The sequence below is a fragment of the Mixophyes fleayi genome, chromosome 6, assembly GCF_038048845.1.
Source record: "Mixophyes fleayi isolate aMixFle1 chromosome 6, aMixFle1.hap1, whole genome shotgun sequence".
Taxonomy (NCBI): Eukaryota; Metazoa; Chordata; class Amphibia; order Anura; family Limnodynastidae; genus Mixophyes; species Mixophyes fleayi.
In genome coordinates this window covers 136,463,096-136,480,231 of record NC_134407.1, presented here as the reverse complement: position 1 = coordinate 136,480,231, position 17,136 = coordinate 136,463,096, and the positions used below count along the sequence as shown (strand labels likewise).

At 38.0% G+C, this 17,136-nt stretch overlaps 1 protein-coding gene across 2 annotated transcripts in view; it reads right to left on the bottom strand.

Annotated features, from left to right (window-relative positions):
- Window positions 1–9,085: 9,085 nt before the first annotated feature.
- Window positions 9,086–17,136, bottom strand: part of CASS4 (Cas scaffold protein family member 4) — an 87,315-nt gene continuing 79,264 nt past the window's right edge. For both annotated transcript variants that reach the window (XM_075176478.1, XM_075176480.1), the window contains 4 exons: window positions 15,145–16,503; window positions 13,693–13,770; window positions 12,655–12,735; window positions 9,086–11,193 (listed from right to left, as the gene is read on the bottom strand). In XM_075176478.1, coding sequence (XP_075032579.1) covers window positions 10,777–11,193; window positions 12,655–12,735; window positions 13,693–13,770; window positions 15,145–16,503 — 1,935 coding nt within the window. In that variant the 3' untranslated portion in view covers window positions 9,086–10,776. The remainder of the gene's footprint in view (window positions 11,194–12,654; window positions 12,736–13,692; window positions 13,771–15,144; window positions 16,504–17,136) is intronic.

The window sequence follows — 17,136 nt, the reverse complement described above, 5'->3', positions numbered from 1 at the left end:
AAAGGTTTAGGTTATAGGAAAGGTGTCATGCCTGAAATCATATTGATCCCCTAATCATCAGCAGCTGTCCGGTGCAGTCGGCGAAGAGATCGCACATTGCATACTTTAGTTATTGATATTAGGGAATAATCCTTTGTATGATGCTGGCTATGAAAGGAGCAGACCCCCCTGGAGAGACGACCCCCACCTTTGGATTCCTTAGATTGAATCAACCTATGATCTGTTTACACTGGACCCACCCAACGTCTGGACCTATAGAAACAATCTACGTCATCTCTGTTGTTCAAGTGTAACACTGTACTGTATATAATCATAGCTGCACACTCCCTGGCCCTCAGTCAACTCTGACACAGTATTCTAACAGATATACTGTCCACCGGGTCCCGTGGGTGCGCAGCGTGCGCAAGCGATTGCATTGGTATGTATTTATCTTTTGGTATTGGCTGTGCTGTACTGTACTGTATCATAATATAATAATGTAGTGAATTGTTGACTATTTACATCTGTTAAAATAAACCACCATGTGCTTTGGATACACATAGAATTGATTGGGCAATGCTTATTTGAAAACGATAAAATTACTTTAATACAGTAGTTTCCCCACTATTGATGTCAGGATTACAGGTCTATATTTCCCTTGTTGTGATTATGTCCCCTTTTTAAACAATGGCACCACATTTGCTATTCGCCAATCCCTTGGTACTGGGTCAGATGAAATTGAATCTATGAAAATTAAGGATAGTGGTCTAGCTATTTATGCGTTTAGCTCCATTAGAACCCTTTGGTGTATGCCATCTGGACCTGGAGCTTTATTTATCTTAATTTTAGTTAGTCGCTTCTTAGGACTTCTTCCTTAATCAGCCCAGTATTAATTAATGGTACGTTGCATTTTCACTTTTATGTATTATTCCTACCATTTGTTCCTCTCTAGTAAATACTCAAAAAAAGAAGGAGTTTAATGCCTTTGCTTTTTCCTTATTATCATCAATCAATCCACCCATCTCACATTTTAGGGGTCCTTTATTGTCTTTTTTAATCCTTTTGCCATTTATAAACTTAAAAAAACTTTTAGGGTTTGTCTTACTTTCTTTTGCAACTTTCTTCTCATTTTCTAATTTAGCCAGTCTAATTTAATTTTTGCATATTGTATTGCATTCCTTGTAAGTATGGAAGGACTCCTCAGTCCCCTCATATTTAAACAATTTAAATGCTCACTTCTTTCTTTCCATTTCTTTCCTTACCATTTTATTTGGCCACGTTGGTTTATTTCTTTTACATTTGTTTTTCATAGGAATTAATTTTTCTGTATATGTTTCCAACAACACATTAAAGACAGCCCACTTTTCTTCTGTATTTTTTCCTTCAAAAACTGTGTTAAAGTCTATGCACTTTATAGACTAGCATTTCAAAATTTGCCTTTCTAAAGTTTAAAGTCCTAGTTGATCCCTTATACTTCTGGACAAAAAAATAGATTATACGTAAATCAAGCACTCATTCTGTAGCACATCAATAGATTGATAATATTCCAAACAATTCTGAGAGTTTCAGACAGATCTTCTTATCTGTTAATTACTTTCAGTATAACACTACAACTCAAAGCATAAAATACACATAATAGTGTAGTATGTAGCATATAGTCCCATAACAGTTCCCATGGTAACCATAAGGAAATAAAGAAGGCTTCTATTGTCACTGTGAAATCCTTAGAAGAAAGCACCAAACAACACTCTTGTGCTCTTCACACGCAGTTCTTGTCCCCACAGGACCTATGCTTACAGTGTTTCTGATGTTAAATCGCCTTCAAACAAGGACAAACTTTTTCTCCCTTTTTCTTTCTCCTTCCATTCCAAACTTGAAAAATTCCCTCTACAGAATGAAATTAGGGAAAGGAGATCTAGTGCATTATCGTTTATTTTACACAATGATCATAAAAGTACTAAAATAAAAACAGACTAAAAATGAACTCAAATCTCCAGCGATACAAAGTTATAAATGGACTCGTACCAGCTTCCTTCAAAACAAATGTATTGTACATATCCTAATTGAAATCTCAAGTATGCAGGTCGAGTCCCAGCCACCAACGCGTTTCGACTCTAAGCGTGAATCTTTATCAAGGCAAAACTTATTCTCCAACTTCTCCAAGTTATATAGTCGCTTCCTTAGTTAAAACGAGGCTTGGATCCGATTGCATACCTCCGCTCTTGTCAAAACCGGAAGTATGCATAAAATTATACAAATGTCATACATTTCTATCTGAAAACATCATATTACATGGATTGCTAATCTGTCTGAATAAGTGATTTAACAAAAAGGATCACAATAATGCAAAGAGGTTTTCTATACATTAAACACACCTATTAAAATACCGATTAAACAGTCATATAAAATACAAGGTTCCACAGCCCAATGGATTTATGTATTTCATTGTGTTGTTATTGCAAATGTCCTCCTAATGATTCTTCAAACCCAAGTTGTGTTCATAAATTCTCCAATGTAAGGAAAAAATACAAAAAGACAGAAATGTATGAATTATGACATTAATACCATATCCATCAATATATATTTTAAATATGAAATATCAAATAATCAAAATGATATATCAATACAGAAGTGAATGATGAAAAAGTTGTTGTTACATATCAATAAAAAACTTTCATATATTGATTCTTACAAAACCCACTTAAGTTTAAAATATAATATTTTAAAATATTTAAACCACTGGGTGTTAGGAACAGCAGGTAACTGCTGTTCTCTTTTTGGCTGCTGCAGTGTTGTTTTCAGCCTGAGTGTGATCACCTGAACTCCTCTCACCTGCATCTCTATCTGACACCTGCCCTGATTGGCTATTACTGGTTTAAACACCTGTCATCTTCACTCTGCCTTTGCCAGTTATATCGTTCACAGGCTTGCTTCTCTGTGCTCCTGGTTCTGTGATTTGTCTGCCAGTTTCCTGATTGATACCTGTTGTGACTTCTGCCTGAATACCGACCTTGCCTGTTTGCTCATGACCCTGATCTCTGCCTGAATACTGACCTTGCTTGTTTGCTCGTGGCCCTGACTTCTACTTTGATTCGGACTCTGCCTTTTCATCTGAGAGATCTCCTCTCAGATGAAAAGGATTGTGGTGCCAGCTATCCGCTCCATCAGGCTCACCTGTGTCTGCAGTGTATCACAGTACAGATTTACTGCTCCATCTTGCTCCGGCAGTTTCCCTGACACTGTGCTGCTCTCTAGCTACATCTCACTCAGGCCACAGCTGGTGCTACACCATCCTCTACTCCACACTGTCAGTCTGGTGGAGGTTGGTACTGCATCCTGTTACTCAGTGTTCCTGCTTAAGAAAGTATCTCTGCTCAGCATCCCACTGTCAAGTCCTCTGTGGTGCCTACCTACCGGAGTTGAGTTGTCATTACTCGAGAATAAGTCCTGGGGACAACCGAGTACTGGCAAACATATCCGGTTCTATGGGAAAGAGGGTTGCTATAGGTGAAGCTCTCATCACCAACAGTTTCTGATAACTCAACTCATAGGGTGATTCGTGACATTGGGGACTTAAAGTTTTTAATTTAAAAATCCATTTAATTTCTGCTTGGGAAAGAGAACGGACAATATCCGTATTTCTCCAATTGCTCTCAATTCTCTGGATTCCCCAAAATTGTTTAATTGATTACAGTCTGCGTGAATGGCAAACTCTAAAGTGATTAGATAGTGAGTGGGTTTCCAGTTCTTTACGTATATTACATACATGTTCCCGTAATCTCGTTTTTAACGGACGTGTCGTTCTTCCAACATAAAACTTCCCACACCCACATTCTATTACATAAACTACATTGTTGGTATGACAAGTTATAAACTGTTCGATATTAAATGTAAATCCATTAACCTCCAACTTCGTAGTTTTACTTATATTAGACTTACAAGTTTTGCAAGCCATACAGACCCCACATCTGTGGAAACCTATGGTCCTAATTGATTTTCTGTATTCCTCAGGTAAGTTACTCCTCACTAATTTATTTTTCAAGATGGGAGCCTTCTTATATATAAAAAGTGGTCTTTCTGGTATAAGATTACCTACTATATTGTCCTTCCTTAAAATCTCCCATTACTTCTTAAACATTCTTTCTGTATATTTAAAATTCTTATTGAATTGGGATATAAATGCCCAGTCAAATTTTTTTGATGATGAACCCTCAATCTTATGTTTATCTTTTGAAATCAAAAGACTTTCTCTTCTGATCTGTAATACCTTTTCCTCTGTTTTTTCTAAAAGCACCTTCTCATATCCTTTTTCCTTAAAAGCTATTTTCATCTGACTTAATTGGTCTTTGAATATATGATCTTCCGTTCAATTTCTTCTTAGCCTTTTCATCTGGCAAAAAGGTATATTGTCTAACCATATGCGATGGTGATTGCTTTCATACTGAATATATCCCACTGTATCTGTAGGCTTTTTTAGGTCCTGGTTTGTAGACCTTTTTCATTGATATAGATCGTAATATCGAGAAAATTCACACTAAATTTACTACATTCGAAGGTGAGTTCAATATTACTATTATTGGCATTTGGATGTTGACAAAAAATTTTAAGGTCATCTTCAGAGCCTGTCCAGACAAAAAATATGCCGTTTATATAGGGAAACCACCAGGCTCGCCCCAAACACATCCACATGCCACACCCATGACTCCTCCCACTGAGCCATGAAGATGTTGACATAGCTCGGGGTGAACCTGGTGCCCATAGCCATGCCAATAAGTTGTGAATAGTAGTGGCCCTGGAATCTGACATAGCTATTAGAGAGGATAAACATTATACCCTTCCTTATGAATTGTTTAAGACAGTGGTTCCCAAACTGTGTGCCACGGCTCCCTGGGGTGCAACGGTGATCTCACATGGGTGCCACAGCCAGGGCCGGTGGTAAGCAAGGCGGGGGACTACTTGGTAATTATTTTGGGTTTGGGGTGCCTTGAAAAAATTATTGAGACCCTAGGGGTGCCTCGAACTGAGAAAGTTTGGGATCCACTGGTTTAAGACCTTCTGAATATGTTGTGGTTTCTAAACTTTTAGATATTGCCTCCATCCCCAAATCATGTTTAACTATTGTATATAAGGACTTGACGTCCGCTGTTACCAAGATGAAGTCAGGCTCCAAAGTGATGAAAGACAATTTTTCCAAGAAACTACTTGTATCCCGCGAATAAGATTTCAATTGTTGCGCTAAAGGTTGTAGATAATAATCAATGACCTCAGATAGATTAATGGTGACTGAACCTACACCTGAAATGATAGTTCTCTCGGGAGAGGTTGACTGATTTTTATGAATTTTTGGGAGTGTGTACAGTACAAGGATTTTTGGATGTTCAATGTTGATATAGTCTGCTGTACTTTCATCAATCACCCCTTCATCTACATATTTTTTAATCATCATCTGCAAATCCTTAGAGACAACCTCAGTTGGATCGTTCTTTAGTTTTTTATATGTCTCTCCCATACTTAATTGATCTTATACATAATACTTTAAATCCATCGCAGCTATCCCCCCCGCCCCACCCTTTATCAGCGGGCTTAATTACAATTTGATTGTTATCTTTCAAACTCCTAAGGACATTCCTTTCTTTTCCAGTTAAGTTATGACTCTGTCTTCTGTGGGTCCTAGAATATATATTCATCTTCTCTAATTCTTCTACCACCATTTTATTGAAAGTCTCAATGAAGTTGCCTTTCACTTGTGTGGGGGAAAAAAATATATTTTCTTTTAAATATCTTCTCTACAATAGGATTATATTTCTCTCTTTGCAATTCTTTACCTTCCTTCATCTAGAATTTTTTTTTGATTGTAATCTTTCTAATACATTTTTGTACATCGACATATAGACCAAAATGATCAGGTTTGTTAGTTGGGGCATATTTCAGCCCTTTTTCCAGAAGGGAGATCTCTTCCTTTGTGAGGTGTACAGAACTAATATTAAAAACTTTGGGTTGTTTATCTCCCTCACTCTCCTCTTTGTCTCTCTTCATTAAAGTGATTTATTTTCCTTTTTTTCTGTTTAATTTATTTTGTATCTTTGTTCTTCTTTTTCCTCCCTTTTTACCCCTTCGTTCCCTTCTACAGAGTACCTTTGTTACCTTATACTTCTGAAAACTAATTTCAAATAAGAACATAATATGATCACTGTTTCCCAAGTGCTCCATTACTTGAATATTTAAAATTACGTCTAAATTATTTGTTATTACTAGATCCAGTATAGTCCGGTTTCTAGTTGGTCCCTCTATTTGGGACAAATAATGGTCTTCTGTCCCTCGCTGTACCACAAGTCTCAGCACTCCACTCAATGTCCGGATTATTAAAATGCCCCATAATTATAACTTGACCTAGTTGTGTAGCTTTTTCAATTTACTGTAGAAGTTAGGCTTCCCCAATCATACTAATATCTGGCGGTTTATCGCATGTCTCTATCAGCAATGTCTCTGAACTTTTTCCTCAACTGAATATTTCCCCCCACAATGCCTCTATATTATCACCAATACTCTCGTAAATAACTTCCTGAATACTCTTAACACTATCTTAATATAAAGACATACTCCTCCTCCCCTTTTATTTACCCTATCCTTCCTGAAGACAGTATATTCCTCTGAGTCGACTGCCCAGTCATGTGTATCATCGCAGCATGTCTCAGTAATACCTATAATATCATATTGCTCACTCATTGCTACTAGTTGTAACTCCCCCATTTTACCTGTCAGGCTGCTTGCATTTGCAAGAATACACTTAAGTCTATTGCCTCCCTTAGGTATTTCTTTTTAGCTTTGATGTGACTGTTTTTCTTGTTGGCTTTAACAAGGGCCTCTCCTACGTTCCCTTTCTGGTCTCTCCAACCCCTTGACTCTTGCTAAATTCCCTTACTACTCTCAGTGTCTATCCCGTAAATACTTGCTTGCCCTCCCCCCAAAGTATATGTATGAATTTCTCTTCATATTGAGTGTCATAATTGTAGACTAATCAAGATATTTATAAAAGTAATGTTAATGTAGCCCTGATCTATCCTAATCTTAATTTACTTTAGTCAAAATAATTTACAAAAAATCACAATGTATAAGCAAAGGGGTTAAATTATTCTGACATACTTGAGGGGTCTGCCTTCTGTCATCCTACCTTGATTATTTACTCATAAGTGTCTTGTTATTACAGAAGAGCAATCAACCCTCTTTTTTATTACCCAGTGAACATTAATAGCTGGGCTAAAATATATGTCACCCTAAGGCAGCAGTGGGCAAACTAACTCTTAGTGGTGGCACTGTGTGTGTGTGTGTGTGTGTGTGTGTGTGTTAGTCAGTTCTAGATAGACCAGATGGTTTTGTGCTGAGTAACCCTTAATGCTCACACAAGTTGTTCAGTATCCTGATAATGTACTGAAAAACGTGCTAACTTAATTAAGCTGATCTAATACAACTGGACTTGACCTAAAAAATAGAACATAAACAAAATAATCTGAATTATAAATGTTAATAATATGTAGAACGGATTCGATGATTGCTCATTTAATTGTTAAAATATAGTCTTAATGGTAAATTGAAAAGTCCAAATTGGCTAGAAATATACTGGCATTGGGTGATCTGAAAAACAGCAAAACCTGAACTATAATAAAATGAATAGAAACAGACTTTCAGGTCTATAATTTTGTTTGTTCATTACTTTTTCTGAAGAAGTGAATAGTAGTCTCACGAAACGTGTAGAAAGCGATTACTCCAGATAGAGATTTGTTCTGCATAGCGCCACCTTTACAAAGAATCTTTGTGGACCCAGTCCTCCGTATATAGCCTGTTACTTATATGTTAATGAAGGTACTGAACTATATTGTATGGTTTATTTTAGAATAAAGATTATCTACAATATTTTATTCCCTATGGTGGTTCAGAAAAAAGACTGATTGGTTCCAAATTTTAATCACTCTAAGGTGAGTGTCTGCTCACGCCGTTTCACTATCCACTTTATCAATGTACAGTGTACACCATACTTGCCAACTCCCGGAAACTTGCTTCCGGGAGTTGGTTGGGGGCGTGACTGGAGGGCAGGAGGGGGTGGGGCAAGGCCATTTGCGTCATTTTGGCCCTGCCGCCCGCGAAACTGTACTGTACATCGCGGGGGGCGGGGCCGAAATGATGCGATTGGCCTCGCCCCGCCCCCTCCCACCCTCCAAAATGGCGTGATTCACCGAGAATCGCGTCAAATGACGCGATTCTCGGTGAAATCTTGGATCCGGGAGAAATGCCAGCTCCCCCGGGAGCCCGGGAGACTGACCCGAATTTCGGGAGTCTCCCGGACTTACCGGGAGAGTTGGCAAGTATGATGTACACTATGTTCTTTTTGTTCTTTCTTTGATCACAGATCTTTACAAGTAAAAATGATCAATCTGCTGAAGATCCCCTATATAGCTACACATATGTCTTCTCTTATAATAGGTGAATCATTTCACTTATTTATTTTTTTCTACATATTTTTATATATAAAAAAACCACTCAGTTTTGATTTTCCCTTTTCATTCAGAGTCATGTTAGAATAAATACACAGACGTTTCCACCAGAACAGTTTAACCTTTTTCATCCACTTTCTAGATGAGTCCTTTATATTAAATCACTAAGGATTATTTGGTTGACCGATATATGAAGGAAAACGTAAAATGTACAACCTGATATAGGAGTATGTGGCCTAGCCCAAATGTAAAATGCATTTTAAAAATACTGCCCAGTATGTGTGTGCACCAAACTCTAAATCAGACCCTTTATACAAGTCCTGTGTCTTTTTAAGGAATGTTATTTTTTTAATGGTTTCTATTTTTTGCATGCTGTTGTATGTTACCATTGTTTCTGCAGAGCATAACAGCATCACCTGTAGGCAGTGAGGGCGTACTGCACTATATTGGTGCAGCTTCAGCAATGTACCAGTTTTAGCAATAAGTTTAAAATTGGGCAGTTCTCCACTGTAGCCTTGTTTTAGGAGTGGTCTCATTTTAATAAATGGTGCGTGCACTTTTAGAGCAGTTTCAGCAGGATGCTCTAGATCAGTTTAAATATCTATTTTATCATCTCATCTATTCAAACTGTGGTTTAATTGCTTTGAAAAGAAAAGAAATCCATAAATAGCAACAAAAATACATTTACAAAATATTCTTTTATATTAATTACAAATTCTATCAAAATACACATACAAAGAAAAGAAAATGTCTGTACATATTTCCATTTAAAAATAAATATTTACAGTATAAGGATAAACCCAGAATTGTTTTTTTGCCTAAAGTCCATTAAACCGACCCAGAGCCATGTTGTCTCCAGCTTCAATCCATGCCTCCCAACTGTCCCAGTTTAGGTGGAACAGTCCCAATTTGAGGCCATCCTGCAGATCAGGACTTTTGTCCCAATTCCAGGACATTTGTGAGATGTGTGGTGCTAGCAGGCACCGCTTCAATGTCGCGCATACCACCAGCAGGTGCATACGGCATAGAAGGAGTGTTTTGAGGGGACGGGAGAGGAAGGGGGATGGGGTGACTCAGCGCTTCTGAAGAGCTGGGCACACCCCCAGGGGAAGTGTCAATCTAATGGTAGGCCATAGAGCTGGATCTTCACAAAAGCAGAAGCACCAAATGTCTGGCCACACAGTACCAGATGAAAGATATTGTATTCTGTATATGGAGGATTCTTTGTAATAATGAAGTTATCAGCGCCATCTTATTTAAGCCCACTCCTCCATAAATGAACACCTATTGCTTGCTAGCGTGGAGCAATTTTCACAAGAATGCATCCTATCATATCTCTTAAAATTAGTGATATTACTGAAGCACGAGCTGCAGGCAGTCATTTTGTGTGCTGAACTAATATTTATGAGAATGCAGCAGACTCACTGCCATCACAGAGTCATGAGGCACTTAGTGATGTCAGTGGTTCCTGGTACACTGATAGGCTACATTCTCAACAATGTTAGTTCATATATAGACGAACAGGAAGTATTAAAATAAACCCTCATTCCAACATGTTGTCAAAACATCAAATAAGGATATTGGTATATTTGTAAAAAGCAGGAGGACATTTTATTTATTTTTTAGGGAGCTCTCTCTTTCTCTTCTTTAACTGCTAGAAGGTCTATTGAATCTGTCCCCTCCCTCTAATTTATATACACTTGCTTTATAAAAGGACTGGAGGCATTGAAGTGGGAAGGGATTAAAAATATGTAATGTATTAATAAATAAGAGAATATTTTTTTTATATTCTGTTACATCTGAAATTTTAATGCATTGCATTGGATTTTAATTTTTGCTATGTTAAAAAAACTGGATTGGAGACATGTGGCATGAACTTTTTGTGAACACTTATACATGACAGAAAATAAGTATTCTGTGCATAGGAGGCTTAACAGTATTGGGCGAATTGCTAACCGTAGGACAGGTTCTTTTTTACCCCAACTACATCTGTGATGTAATGCACATGGTTGGTTTGCCATTCTTCCTGTTCCCTCCCTTGACATCATCAGAGCAGTCAGGGCTTGTACCCTGCATATGTGCAGACTAGCTAACACACTTAGTGAGAACAACAGGTGTATAACTAATCAGCCTTATGCATTTCACTAGAAATCTTTCATCATTTCATCTGATACAGTAATATTTGCGGTTCATGTGATCTTGTTGATTGACCTTTGGACATTGCTGTGTGTAGTTTGACAATCCATTTTGTGGCTCTATTGCTGAGTTTCAGAAGTTGATAAATTAAATGTCAGTTTCACAGGAGTCATCATTCTACCATTGCTCTGAATAACTGTAGATGATTGGAAAGCTCCTTTGTCCTGCGCTGCAGTTCCTGCATTGTGGCTGTATTCGGGTATTGAATGGCGGCAGACTTAGTCGCTATGGCCAGGTTTTTGAGTAAACCACAGAGCTCACTGCTCTTGTATAGAATGTCATTGCGGGCTTCATTGCCCTTCACATCTTGACAGAGGATGTCTACAAGTTTCTGTCCAACCATGATAATCAGTTTGCCATGGGTTATGAACACCTCAGGTGTCTCGTTTTTGGTAAGACTGTCATTAAACACATGAATGGCCTTCTGGAGTGCGCCAAAGTAAACATAACAGTGTTCAGAAAGAGGGACTTTCATTATTGAGTATTCTTTCTGTAGGTTGACTTGCTTGGTTATGGGTACTGTTGGACTCTGTAAATAAAAACAAAAAATATATATTACATTTAATTATAAAGTAATCTCTGCAATATGCATTTGGCCCTAACCACTATGCATAACCTGAGTGGGTGAAAAATGAGAGAGGAAAGTGGAGCAATCAGTTACATACTTAGGTTGCCCTGAATGCTGCCTTGACATCCCAGGCTGATGTGTAGCCTAATGCTGGTCACTACTGCTGCAATATTGCAGCCAATTGTTGGACAATTGGCCAGATATTGTAGTATGTGTGGCCAGAAAACACCCATGATGCTTGATAATAATCTGAAATTGGTAACGTCATCAGGGAAGTTGGTAAATGTAGATTACCGCAAATAACACAAATGGCTTCATGTGCAATCCTCTTGCAGTTTATCTCAGTGATGCCAGAAGTGATCCATCTGGCGTGCACATGTGCCTAAATTGGCAAGTGCCCAATGGCAGAATCAGCCCATGTGTGGCCAGCTTATGACAAAGGTCAGTGCCCAGGCACACATCATTCTCAGAGGACATTCAGTTGGGTCTCTCCCATTTGCCCTGTTTAACCCAAGGGCAAGAAATGTTTGCAGGAGGTCTCACAGCTTTAGAGTAGTCACTAAGTTATGTGTCCTATATTTATTCAAACATTTTTATTTTTTTAATTCTCCATGACATAATTGTAACACTCCCCTTCTCTGAGACTTGCATCATTGTCAAGATGCACACTTTAGAACCTATTCAACTTGGTGCCTCGACCAGTGCTCAAATTGGAAATTTAGAAGTGACGGCATGGAAAGTATAAGTGAATGGAATTTAATAGTTTTACAATTAAAGCAGTAGGAGAAGTGGGGATAAGGCATACCCCGTATACACACTTCGACCACTGGCCTCGACAATATAGACCCTGAAGGGTTGTATCTTCTGAGTGACATGAGTACTGGTGAGGGATCACCATCTTTCTCCTAGAAAGGTGTGGGATAAACATGAATGATATTGTTCTACTGGAAGCATACCTGTTGCCAGGGCCAATGGAAATATACTAGGTGCTGTTCCCCCTCCGACACCCTTCTCTCTATTATCAGCCAATGAGGAAGAGGGATGTGTTTAATGTAAATCCCTGGGCAGCTCGCACTCAAGGGGTTACTGGGAAAAAAACACTAAATGCGTGACATCCTGTCACTCAGTAATTTAGGAACTCCTGAAAAGTTGGTACTCTAGGCCACCCCACCAGAGTTTGCCTTATGGTTGCTCCTGCACTGCCTGTTGCCTTCACACAGTTCCGGCAGCAAATATGTGCGCTGAACCAGAATGCAGAATGCAGCAAATTAAAGACACAGCTGCTGAAGTACTGTCACTAATTCTTAGTGAGTGTCCATTGTGTGTACAATTGGTCTCAGTAGTAGCCCATACTCAATTGTATGTTTCATTAGTCCAGTTTACCCAACACTAGAAAATGTGAGATCTACAACTAGCACTTACTTTTGGCAAATACACGTCACTCCTCTTTTCAGGTTCTTCACTGGCTAATATATGGGAATCTGGTCTCAACCATCCTTTTCTCTAAAGCAAAAACATACAAAAAGGTAAATTATACTGACAAATTACTTATATAAAAAGTAAAATACATCATTTGTCCGACTTTACAATTGTAATGATTTTAATGAACCACTTTTTATATTTATATTGCTTTTTATTTCAGGGAGTAATCGATATGATGGCTTAAATATAAATATTTAAATAATTTAATCATATTGTAAATAATGAATTTTTATTAATATTTCTAGGGAATATAATTTTAGGCTGAAGATGTCTCAGTGGGCTTACTGACAGGAAGTTTAGGGGGTATACTTACTAAACTGTGGGTTTGAAAAAGTACAGAAGTTGCCTGTAGCAACCAATCAGATTCTAGTTATCATATATTTAGTACATTCTACAAAATGACAGCTAGAATCTGATTGGTTGCTATAGGCAACATCTCCACTTTTTCAAACCTGCAGTTTAGTAAATATACCCCTAGGACACTGTTTCCTCCGTGATCACAACTTTATCCGAAATATCTTCTATTCTGCAAAGCTCTGGAAACCTTTACATATATATCTGTAAATGTTATTGATAGCTTTGTTTTATAAGCCATTTTAGTTTCAGTGCTTTTTGTAGAAGGGTAGATTATCTATTTCAAAGCAAAACATTTCTGTAATGCATTTTTTAGTAACATGTGTAACAAATTATATTTAAGTAACATTTCTCATTTGCATGTGTTTTAAATATACATTTCTATACTTTTTATTAGCTGGCTGCAGTTTATAAAGGGTGCATAGTGAGATATGTTGACACAGGTAAAATTATATTCATAAGAATCAAGTGACATAATGTCATTAACTGGCTTTACCAGGTACTGTAACCCAGCTTAGATGCCATGTGCTTTTTTTCATTAATGTTTGAACAAAATATCTCTCAACAATTGGAGCAGACTGTTTATCCATAATATCTTTTTTTGAGATACACATGGACCCTTACCTTTTCTTCAGGACTTGTTTTATTTTCAAGCTGCTGAATTGGACACAAATTCTGCATTTTTTCAAAATCCTCTTTTTTCTGGAAAAGGGAAATATAATATATGCATTTCAAAACTTGTCACAATAAATTATTTTTATTATTCTTTATATAAAAGTGTCAACACTTCAGTGTTCAAAGTTATTTGGAGAGTATTTTGTGCAGGCAGTCATTTTGTGGACCAAACCAATATTACAGCCCATCAATCCATCAGGAACCACATTCTCATGAAAATTGTTTCAGCCTATTACAGCTCATCAAGCTAAGTGCAAAACAAAACTATGTTTCAGCTAAGTGGATGTCTTATATTCTGTCAAGGTATGAAAACTTTTATACACATTCAAGGATAGCAATGCTAAATTAGATGATATCGTACTGTTCTTGGATTGTTCATTCACTTGAGGGTCAGAGTGCTCCAAGGATCCCCAGTCCCACACTCAAAATAACAGGAAAATTGGCATTATCTTTTTGTGATAATTGAAAACCACTTCTCAAGCTTTCCTTATTGTGATTTATTGTTTTTATATTAGTATAAATAATGTGTACTGTTATCATTTGACATTAGCAAAGTGATAGAGCAATATCTGTATTTCCAGGAGGTGCCCAAAATATACTGGGTTGAGATAAAATGTGTGATTTTATCAATTTTGCAGTTTTACGTGTCTATATTGAGTTCTGTTTTGAACTTAAAATAACATATACATGCAGCCACATCAATGATCATCTGTGGGTGAGCAGAGCAAAAATATGTTTTACTTCTCTATATTTCCCTCTTAGCTACCACACCAGGGGAGCCAGTAAGAGTCCAAAGTGATTGTCAGCATGAGCTGGCTCTAGAGGATGGTAGTACGTTTTTTTGGCGGGCTTGATTCCCTTAGGGATTTCAGCCCTATAATGACCAGATTGAGCTTGGTTCACATTGTAGCAAGCAGACCCCATGAATCTCCCTATAATAGTATGATCAGTCCAATCTGGTGAAGTCTGGTGCTACTAATTTTGCAGGAGGACCCAACACTCATTGTATGTATGGGCAACGATTTGCCTACTAAGAGGTTAATCTGGCCAAATCTATTTAGGCCTTATCTTCAAGGGGCATTTACATGCAAGCCCCCTAAATACCTCTCCAGGTTTAAGGGGCCACAAGTGTAAGTTACCTTAATCTCCAAATATGGCCATATTTGTATGCACAGTGCAGCAGTGCACATTTTTACACACTACAGTTGGATTTTTGTCCAACTCTAAATCAGACCCTAATGGTATAACACTAAGATGCCTGAACATCTGTACAAGTCAGCCAACTAATCTGGTGATTCAGCAGTTTGGCCAAATGGCCAGATTGCAGCATGTCTGTAAAGTAATATTAAGGAGGCTGAATAACATAATTATACCTGACAGATGTATCACACCTGAACTCACCTGCAGGTAGACATATCCGTTGTCTTCTATGGCCCTCTGTCGCTTGAAATGGTATTTACCATCCTTTTTTTTCTCTCCAGCTTTATTGACACATGTTTCCTGGAGGACTTTTGACTCTTTGTGTACTGGGACCTTTGGCTTCAAGGTCACAGTTTGCTCCTTCACAGGTTTTGGCTTTTTTTCATTTTTTTTGTTTTTGAATAGAAGCTTTCCATTTGCTATGATGATAGACACAAACCTCTTGATATCATCTGGAATTGTCCTGGCGACCATAACAAACTGATCAAGGTCATCGGGTGTTGTGCGTGGCTTGTTAATAACTAATGCCTGCAGTGACCATTTGCAACGATTAATGGCTTCCTGATTATTTGAGAGAGTCTGAAAAGAGTCTGTAAGAGTTTGCAATTGGTTGTTAATCCTTAATTGAATGTTAATATCTGTTAAGTGAGAGGCATGGACCTTGATGTTCTGGGCAAAATCTGTGAACTGTCTTAAGGACAATATAATGCTGTCAACAGCTCTGTGAATGTCCTCAATGTTTGACTCCATATTTTCCTGTAGTCTCCATTTGCTGCTCACAAAGATCATGAGACTTGCTATGGAACTAGACACTTGTTCTTGAAGTTCAGTAATTTTCTTGATGGCCACTTCTGGTTCTAGAATCACTTGGTTGGTGCTGTCATCTTGAGTGGACAATGTTAAAGACTCATTAGAAGCAGTTGATGAAGTAGATAAGGTACTTGTTCGACTTTCTGAGCTGGACACGGAAAGCCTATCTTGTTCAAGCTTATGTTCAGATGGTTTGGAATTCCTTGGAAGTGGTGGAGGAACATCATAAATCCGCTCATTGCAACCTGGGCTATTTATCTCGAACTTTGGTGTCTCTGACTTTGGTGGAGATCCTACAGACGACCCTCGAGGGATATCATAAACATTTTCCTTGGAATAAACTTGTTCCAACTTCTGCTTTGCAAAGGTTGATGAGCCTTTTCGCAAGCTTCCATTTTGATGTAAGGGAGAAATATCACGAGATGCTGGGACATCATAAAGACTTTGAATGGTCACTGATGATTTCTTTTGCAGTGGTGGGACATCATATATTTGGCTTGATGCACAGCTACTCTCTGCTTTGCATTGTACTGGCCCGTACCATGTTGGTGGCACATCATACACCATTTGTCTATCTATTGAAATTTGTCGACAGTCGATTCCTGTATTGTTTCTCTCAGGGGACAATGGAATATCATAGATCCAGTCTGACTTGCGGGGGTTTGGTAGAGTGTTGTAACTAGCAGCCACAGGTGGAGTGTCACGTCTGTTCTTCTGAACCAAAGTACCAGTGGGGGGGATATCATAAACCTGTAATGGACACAAAATAGTCACTATATGCATTGTAATACATTTCATCTACATTGTCTGCTGCTCTGATGCACCAAAACAGAACTCCTCGTCAAAGTAGTTGTTTTTTGTTGCAATGCAATGGATTCTCATAATCATTGAATGTTAAATTCCTGATTAAAACTTTCAGTCTCATTAGGTTATTCTTAATCTAATTGTGTTTTGGCCTCAGTAGATATTCTACAATTACACATTTTAGACTGTATTATGGCAAGTGAGGCTAGAGAGTACATGAGACTTCCACAGTTTACACCGTTGGCTTCTTTCGTGGAGCACAATAGGAGTGTCATAGGAGACAAGAGATCCAATGCAGACTGAAATGATAGGCCAGCTCCTGAACGGACATGTTACATAGTCAACAACCAGGAACATTTGTCTTTTATAGTCACTGGAACGCTATTCTCCAGCTGAAGACCCTGATATGGGAGAGGATATGGGCAGCTGTATTGTGCAGATGAGGGAGGGACCCCAGTGACTTAACAGTCTGGTGTGAGACAATGGGTTATACATGTTTTATAAATAAAAATATCTAAAATAGATCTGCATACAAACCTAGTAAATTTAATAATGACCCAGTTTGTTGTATGTTTTGTA